At 46.7% G+C, this 9,241-nt stretch overlaps 1 protein-coding gene across 1 annotated transcript in view; it reads left to right on the top strand.

Annotated features, from left to right (window-relative positions):
• Positions 1–5,761, top strand: part of HOXC13 (homeobox C13) — a 6,609-nt gene extending 848 nt beyond the window's left edge. The window contains exon 2 of the mRNA XM_004373958.1: positions 5,485–5,761. Within this exon, the coding sequence (XP_004374015.1) occupies positions 5,485–5,761 (277 nt within the window). The remainder of the gene's footprint in view (positions 1–5,484) is intronic.
• Positions 5,762–9,241: the final 3,480 nt, after the last annotated feature.

The raw sequence follows: 9,241 nt of genomic DNA, 5'->3' as shown, positions 1-9,241 counted from the left end.
GCCCCAGCCACCCCCGCCGTCTGGCCCCGGCGCGCCCGCTCGGCTGGGCTGCCGATGGAGCCGGCCGGGCGAGCTGCGCTGAGGAATGCGCCGGGGAAGAAATCTGCTCCGACACGTTCCCCGGAGCTGCCCTGCCGAGGGTGAAGCAATCACAGGCGCCCGGGCGCCGGGCCGCCGTCTCGGCTCGGGTCGGAGCTCGCCTCCTCCTCCCCCTGCCTGTTCCAGCCTCACGCGCGGCTCCTGGTCCCCGAAGCCCGCTTCCGGCCAGAATGGGGGTGGGATGGACCGCGGGTGCCCTGCAATCCACAGCCTTCAGGACAAATCCTCAACCCACAAAATAATTGAACGAAAAATATGAGCTCCCAATACTCCTTTGCCTGAATTTTCGGGATCGTTAGGCACTAGACAGATTTTTTAAAGCGATCTAATTTGCCGGGATCTACAGAAATATAGTGTATTGTCTTTTCTTTTCTTATTTTAAGAATTCGGCCACAAATTTCCTGATTATTGACGGAGCAGAAGAGCTAAAAAATCTTAGGGTGTAGAGAGAAGGGGATTCGCATCCCTCCCTGGGGTTTAAAATCTTTTCCTCTTTGGTATACTGAACTCAACACCAGTGGATGTTTCCACTGCCAGCTCCTCCAAATGTGGACGAGAAAGGAGTTAGTTGACTGTGACCCAGACACAGAAAGAGAGGTGTGAGGATAAGTGATGGGGGAGAGACAAAGACCGGCTCTTGGGGCCGCCTCAGTACTGGCCGGCATGTATAGATAGATTCATCCCTCTCCTGTTGATGCTATATTCGAATAGGAGAGGCTCCTGCAACTCCCATTCTACCGCGGGGGGAAAGGCCTGTCGGAGGTTTCCCAAAACAGTGTTGGAAGCCTCCAATTCTGCCCTGCGATGAGAAATCATATTTGAGGTTGAGCAAATCCAGCACACTTGAGTTTGCTCTTGCAGCTGTAAGCAGAGCCCTGTAGGAAAGGGCTGACTGGGTTCTCCCTTCTGGTGCCTACAGGGGTCCTGAGGGGCCCTAAGCAGCCACAGTTGTCTCTCCATGCTTTCCAGACACCCCCCCCCCAACTAGCTCCACATGCTGGCCCAGGAACATTTTCATTGGAAAGTTTAGACCTGAAGACCTCCTATGGGTGGGACTGAAATTCCTCTGCATCCGGGATTGGGAGTAGAGGTCGATAGCAAAAAAAAAAAAAAAAAATCACTGAATGATGTTAGAGTGTAAATAATATTCTTGTAAACATTATGAAATTACTCAGTATAACACAATTCAGTACCAGGATAGGACCCACACTAGGCACCCTGTTTCTGACTGCCAGAAGATTTAAGGATGATAGGATTTTAGAACATGGTGTCGTGCATCACCTACACTGCATGCAATAATATTTTTTATATAATACAATTTCTGTTATAATAACCTAGTATGAAGCACATAATAACACATTTCTAGAAGATAGGCAATTCACATGCAGGTATACAGTAGTGTATTATTGAGAGATGGTCCTTTAAGTCCTCACCTCACCCAAATGGAAAGCTCCTTAGGAGATAAGGATCCAGCAGAAATTCCTGGAGCAGGGGAAGTTGATGGGCCATGCCAACGGGTCAAGAGGTAGGGGAGCAGGTGCCCACCAGGCCTATTATGGCTGAGGACGGGCAGGCCTAAAGCAATGGGCAATAGTGTTAGTGTGAAGAAGGAGAAGAGAGGGAATTGCTCTGGCATTCTTGTATGATGTGGAATGGGGTGGGAGTGAAGGCCTGAAGAGAAACTCAGAAATACATTTGAGCAAAATAAACATCTCAAAGATCCCGCTCAAAACTGCTAAAAATAAACACTCTTTGATCACAGCCTCCTAGAGAAAAATATCTTTGAAATATAAAAAATACAGCCCAGTTGAGATTTAATACACTTGCAAATTACGGCAGGGAAATGGATACAAAACCCAGTATATCTCAGCAGCTATGTGCTCACACACTCCCTTTGTGGAAACAGAAGCAGGTTGGTGTATCTTAGTGAGTGCAGAGGTCCAGGCAAGAGGCAGATGAAAAAAAATTATTTTCAGACACCCTCCATCTCTCTACCCATACAGAGAGCCCCTAGAAGTAGTGCGATTTCTAGATAACTCTGTCTATGCAATTGTAGTTTGTTTGGCAGCATCTAGGCATAAACACTACTGTCTCTCTTCAGCGCCTCTGGCTCTGAGAAGCCTCATCTATGGCAGTCTAGGCTGGTGTGGGAGACGGAGGCAATTGTTCAGAACGATCCAGATAATTAAGGCCAAGATGTGTTGTGGCTTCTTCCTTTCCCCAATCATACAGACACTTGCCTCATTTCTATATTGTTGGATTTTTTTTTTTCTCCCTATGGTGAATGTAGACTTTTTTTATTTTTTTTTATTTTTATAGAGAGAGAGGCAGAAATTCTAAGAGAGAATCAGAGATTGAGAGAGAGGGAGATGGGTTGGAGGAGAGAGTGATATACAGGAAGAGCAACAATGGGTTCTTTGGGTCTTTCTGAAAGTCCTTACTGACAAGCCTTTGGGTGTTGGTTGAGAAGAGCAGCTAGTATTTCTCACCAGATCAGACCAGGATGAGTTTCTCTTTAAAGCTCAGGGCCAGGTTGTGGGGTGAGCAGTCAAGAGCAGGTGGGTGGTGAGGCCCTGTAGGTAGAGGCCCCTCAGCCCCAACAGAAAACTACATATGAGCATTGATCTGATTTTCATTATATCCTCAAAGGTGTCTACTAGATTTCCAGGTATGGAGTGGTTTGTGTATGTGCTCTGGAGGGAGGCTGGGGAAGCGTTGATTGTAAAATTAATAGCCAAGCCCCCACTCACTTTAGGCAGTGTAGACACAACTCCAGGACTAAGCTGCCAGATGTTTCTACATCTATAGATCCCACCTCCTTTCCAAACAAGGCAGCAGACAATGAACAGGGGCTTTTCTGAGAAGGCAAGACTGGAGCTGTTTCCCCCTGGAGGTCAAAACAACCAGCAGTTTCGTCTGATCCATGAGAAATGGCCAAATCATTCAATGGCATTCTAGAGAGATAACCAGTTCACACCAGTAGTATATTTTTTAACTGACTTTTAGGATTGTGTCAATTAAACCTCATTTGAAATTTAGAGTTGGTATTTAAAACCCTACCAAACCCGTTGCTGTCGAGTGGGTTCTGACTCATAGTCTCATAGCGACCCTACAGGACAGAGCAGAACTGCCCCATAGGGTTTCCAAGGAGCACTTGGTGGATTCCAACTGTCGACCTTTTGGTTAGCAGCCGAACTGTTAATTTAGGGGACCCAAAATTGGGTAGATAATTATGACAGTTTCCAGAAAGTGGGGTAAAAAATAATTAGGGACAATTTTCTGGATATTTCAGAACCAAAATCCATGTTTACGCTACTTGGCTCTTGAAGGGAGAGGAGGTGTTTTGAAACTAGATTGTACCAGATGGCCTGTTTCCATTTTAAAACTTACTGTATCATTATGTATAGAGTCAGAAAATCTGGATTTGAAATCGGTTCTGCCACTTAAGTTATTTTACCCACTTTGAGCCTTCTAGTCCTGATTTTGTAAAATGGATTTAATAAAATAAAGAAATGTTCTGAGGATTAAAACCCAACAAAAACAAAAAATTTGTGGTATCGCTACTTACCCTCTTTGTTTTATTCTTGTCCTCAAAGCATTAGTTTCTGGAATCATAGCTACATCTGTAAATTAAGACAGATTTGAGAAGTGAGAGATTTTAATTATACAAAAAAAAATCATTTTTAACCTATAGAATCTGAGCTGTTAAAATGAAGTTGTTTTGTTTTTCAGATTTTTTTTTTTTTTTTTTTTTAATCTTGACCTACCTATTCCTACAGAGGCAGAGAGAAGTGACAAGTCTGACAATATTCCTGGGAAATTGTCACCATAAAGACAGCCAAACCAGGCCATTGACTCCCTCTCTCCCATTTTCTTCCTGAGCATTTTGTTTTCCCCTGCATTTGATTGTGACCGCTTCCCTCCCATCCTGAATAGACAGAGGTCCCTGGGATAGCAGACTCAATGGGGAAGGGTGTAGGGAAGGTGTTTTGTGAGGGTGGAGCTTCAGGAAGAGCTTTGGGTCTTCACTTTGGGCTGTGTCTACACTTCCAAAGTGCTGTAAGAATGAAAGGGAAATCCCAGATATTCAGCCCTCCTTATTAACTTCCTCCTTGAGAAGTCTAACAATTTCATGAAAAAAAAAAAAAAACTGAAGGGTGAATTATTCAGATAATCTCCCTAGTTTCCCACTTACCAGCAAAAGTATTGCTATGACCTTTTATTGACAGGGGTAAGGGTGGAGTGGAAGAGGAAATGTAAGTGACATATATATATATTTTTTTAGTTCCTATGAAATTTTCAGAACCTAAAGAAAGGAGAGATTGGACTGGTGGTCATTGGGATGACAGTGTATTCAGGGTTTAGGGATAGGGTCAAGGCATGGGATGGAGGCAGTTACTCTAGCCTTCAAGGAAGAGCGAGGGGAGATGATTGGAGCAGAATTTGCTCTGTTTTGATGGATAGAGATTTGTAGGGACACTGAAGAGAGGTATGGAGTTATTTTATAGAAGACTGGGGAACAGTGGTCCTTTTGCCTCCACCGATGGGCAGACCCTGGGATATGGACCTCCTACTTTCAGGGGCCTGATTCCCTGGGTCTCAGTGCCAAGATCCCCCACATTGGGTGTTGTTAGGTGGCCCACAACAAATGTGGTCATTGGGCCCCAATTCCTCGTGATTGGCCCCCAAGCAGGCTAGCTTCATTTGAACACTTTCCTTCTCTTTATCTGTTGGTGCAGGCCTCGGATCCCTAGTGCAGAACCAGTGCCCAAAGTCATGAGGACCCACTCAGTGGTCTATGTCCACTGAAACTGTCCCTCTGCCTGCCATGCCCTCCCCTAAATATACAACAAAATGCCTTCCCCTGACAATGGGGCAGAGTAGAAGCTGATGTTCTGCAGGAAGGAGGGCTTTTTCTGAATACCTGCAATCCTGCAGACACTGCAGGTCAGGGTAGAAGGGGGGGGTGGCCCCTGCAAAGGGCCAAGGATTCTAATGCTGTGCAGAGCCATAGTGGAGCCTGAGGCAAGAGGAAAAATCGGTAATACTGATCCCGTAGTTTATTTAAAATTTTTATATTTTTATCGTGGATTTTTTGCATTCATTTTGACTTTTTAAACATTGCATTAAAATATTATTTATCTTGATTACTGAATTTTTTTATCCCCCCCCCCTAAATTTTGCCCCAGAGGCGGGTGCTTCACTAGCTTCACCCTCATCGTGTCCTTGCTAATAACAGACATGCAAAGGATTGGGGAGGGGGAAAGGTCTTCCCCAGGCAGCGCAATCCGCTGGAGCCCTTGGATCGCCTGTCCACACCCTGCGCCTCCGCAGCCTGCAGGGCCCTTAGCCCCGGCTGGCCGCGGGCCTCATTCCTTCCCACCCGCCCTCTCTTTCCCTCCCAGACGTGGTTCCCCTACAGCCCGAGGTGAGCAGCTATCGGCGCGGGCGCAAGAAACGCGTGCCCTACACTAAGGTACAGCTGAAGGAACTAGAGAAGGAGTACGCAGCCAGCAAGTTCATCACCAAAGAGAAGCGCCGGCGCATCTCGGCTACCACGAACCTCTCCGAGCGCCAGGTCACAATCTGGTTCCAGAACCGGCGGGTCAAAGAGAAGAAGGTGGTCAGCAAATCAAAAGCGCCTCATCTCCACTCCACCTGACCGCCCACCTGGTCGCCCGCCCCGTCTATTTATGTCACCGGTTTGTACCATAACCGAACCCACCGAAGGACGCTTCACCGGTAGAGACGAATATTTAATATTAACAATAAAGAGGAACCGCGCCGCTGGGAGGGGGAGAGGATCTGGGCCGCGTTCTGCCGCCCACTACTCCCCACCCCATCCCCCAAGGATGAGACCCACAGGGCCTCAGCAGTTTTGGAGGTGGGTCGGAGTGAGCTATGGGGGGAAGGTCGCCGGCCTCCATTCCCCCTCACCCTTACCCTTAGCCTCACCAGAAAGCGGAGCGGCAGCGAAAAGCCCAATTATTCCAGTCAAAGCAGGGTTGGGGAACCCCAGCGATCCCGATTCTAGCCCTTTCCTTTATCCAGGAGGATAGAGGATCCTCTAGAAGTTGCGGCCTCAAGGCAGAACCTGGTGAGCTCAGATTTTCCTTCCAGTTCCTCCTGCACTCCTTAGGCAAAATTTCCCAGTTAAGGTTTTCTGTGCATATTTTTTGAAGTCACGTTAATATTAATAATTTTTAGGGATCTGGCAGCGTTATTGGAGTCTAGACAGTGCACTAGGTGTTCTCCTTCCCACCTGTTTCAACAAAAGCTGGAGTCCGCGTAGGCCCTACCCCTCACCCTAACCAAGAAAAGCTGAATTTTGCAGACTTTGCCCCCACTGCCTCCCCTGTTCTGCTCTCGAAGTCAATAGAGGAAAATTCAAGGAAGATAAAAACTCCAACCATGACGCTAAACATGTCTTACCTCTTCTTTGAGTGCTCTCTCTCTCTTTCTCTCGCTCTTGCTCTTGCTCTGTCTTTCTCTGTATAGTAAGGTTGGAAATAGGCCAGGCCCAGAAACAGAACTTTTTTTTTTCTAAGGAAAATACAGATTTCTCTTCCAAAGAGATGGAGAGGGGCACCTCGGCACTCCTTCTCATCTCCTCCTCTAGTTGCCTTTCCAGCAAGGCGATGGCTCAGGAGAGAGAACTCACACTCTCACTTTTACTGATTGTCCAGAAGAAGGCAGTTTTCTTCCAGGAGGCTAGAATAACTCACCCCCAATTAGCCAGCTAGTGCAGAAGCTGCCTAATATTTCCCTCCTCAAAGGCCATCCGGGTGCTCTGGGGGCCCCTTCACCTCCTCCCTTCCTGCTGGTGCATTACAAAACAGTGTTCTTTGGAAATGTCCATCAGAAGTAGGCTCTTTTTTTTTTTAATGTTGTGTATCTGTATATAGTATTGTGATGTCAGAATGACAGTGTACTGAATGCAAAAAGAAAAAGCCCACAAACCTGTTTTTAAAATAAAATCTTTTTTTTTTTTTTTTTGGCCTTGGTGTTATTGCTCAGATTCCTTTTGAAGCCCCTTCTGTCCACCAGCTCTTTAGGGCAGTTTAAGATGCCCTTACTCAGCCAGAATGGGCAGGGGGGAAGAGTATAAACATCACCCATAGGTGGGCAGATCTCAACCCACATTTTTGCTCCATTTAAGATTTTAAGTGTCGTTTAAGTTGTTGACACTATTGAGACAGGAGAAACGCCTTCCCATCCTGATGCTCAACTTAAATGTATATATGTTTGGGGTGAAATATATAATCAATGACTGGAAGGGCCTCTGAGCAGGTGAGTTTTCAGAGTACGTTGCCATTCACTTGCATTAATAGTTGGGGCTTGGATCTCGATCTGGGTGATGAAGGAGGTAGCATCCCAGCTGAGCCACCAAAGCCAGTGGCAGTGTGGAGCCAACCCCAGGCTCCTGGGGCCCCACTGCTCCCAGAGGACCCTGAAACTCTGCAGTCAGGCCAGGACTGGAGCTGGGTGAGGGCGGCACACAGCCTCCTAGGGGCAGCTGTGAGCTCAGTGTTCCCTGGCTACACTTTTTCTTTTCCATTGACGTATGCAGAAAGGTCTGGCTGCTAGGACCCCATGGGCCCCCAATTTGCCAAACCTACCCCACTTTTACTCTTCAGCATCCATGGGAACACCAGTCTTCCAGGCAGTCAGGACCCTGTGTAGACTCTGCCACTAATTTGTTTTCCTTGTCTTGTCTGTGCCTATCTCCCTATCTGGTAGAGTTAATGAGATCGTTAAGTTGTCAGGTTAAGAGACTTTTAAAAAGCAATATAGCCTAAAACAATGTTCTCTCAGATTAAATCTTTACTGCAGCAATTTTTATTTATATATAATATTTTTCCTCTCCTGAGACACAGAAAGACTGGAGGCGTCAGGTTGGAATTGAGAGTTCTCAGATCTCCCTTTGCCTGATGGCTGAAGCTTTTAAAATTTCATTGAAATAAATGTTTTTGGAGGTGAAACACACACACAGAGTCTGAGAGACAAAGAGCCTGAAGAATTCGCTGTCTGCCTAGTCTCCTCCGTTACTGATCTGGCTGCTGGTCCGGTTCTACTCGGTCTCAATTCTGGGTTAACTACCAGAGAATCAATCACACACTCGGCAGTGGGGATTTGGTGGGGGTGGGGGTGGGGAGAATTGAAACTCCCAAGAATAGGGCTCATGCTTAATTTCTTCTCCCCTTTCTTTCCCCACCCACCGCCGCAATCTCTCTCCAACGACCCCTTGGTCTCTCCTGAGACGGAAAGAGTTGGAGACTAAATGTGTGGGTTTGATCAGAAAAAGGAACTTAGTGATCAGTGATCGAGAGTCCTGGGGCTCCCTTGGTATTTGTCCCTATGCCTCTTGATTTGGGGGTGCATTGAGTAGTCACATGACACAACTGTAGACATAGTGAACGTTGGAGACTTGGTGCAATAAGAGAAGTCCAGAGTTTTTCAAGGGACCCCTCCACTTTTGCACACAAATCCGTACACAGATAAATTTGCTGAGTTTTCCCTTAGTGAGGGACACACACTGAGGCCTGAGAAGGGGGCAATGGCAAAGAGAAGAGAAAAGCAGGCTTCTTGGGGGTGCATTGGGACACCCATAATCTAGGCAAGGATTGCAGTCCCTCTGAGTCCCCATGAGCCCTGGTGTGCCAGGTGCTTAGGACCCTCTCATATGCAGAACTAAATATGCCTGGATTGATTATGAAGTATTATCATTCCAGGATTAATTCTGAAAATGCCTCTCCCATAAAAGTGGCAAGCATGTGAACAGAAATTGCTGTGTGACAGAGGTACTATGTAAGTGTGTATGAGTGTGTGTCCTGGGGAGGCCAAGTCGGGATATGCATTATTCTTTCCCTGATTATGTTCATCCCTTACCTTTCCTTTTCCCCAACTCTTGGCATTCTCGTTGTTGGGGGCTCTGTGAGATATTCCTATGAAGGTGTGTGGGGAAGGAGGGAAGAGCCAAGGAGAATGCCCTTGACCTATCTGGCCTGCGTGTGTGTGTGTGTGTGTGTGTGTGTGTGTGTGTGTGTGTGTGTGTGTGTGTGTAAGTAGGAATATTGTGTGCTGGCACACTCATCTCAGGGTGTAGAGCGTGTTTTCTCCTCTGTATTTAAAACTATAAAAA

The sequence above is a fragment of the Trichechus manatus genome, unplaced genomic scaffold (genome assembly GCF_000243295.1).
Source record: "Trichechus manatus latirostris isolate Lorelei unplaced genomic scaffold, TriManLat1.0 scaffold00027, whole genome shotgun sequence".
Lineage (NCBI taxonomy): Eukaryota > Metazoa > Chordata > Mammalia > Sirenia > Trichechidae > Trichechus > Trichechus manatus.
Note: the sequence above shows the minus strand (reverse complement) of the source record. Positions and strands in the feature narration are given on the sequence as shown.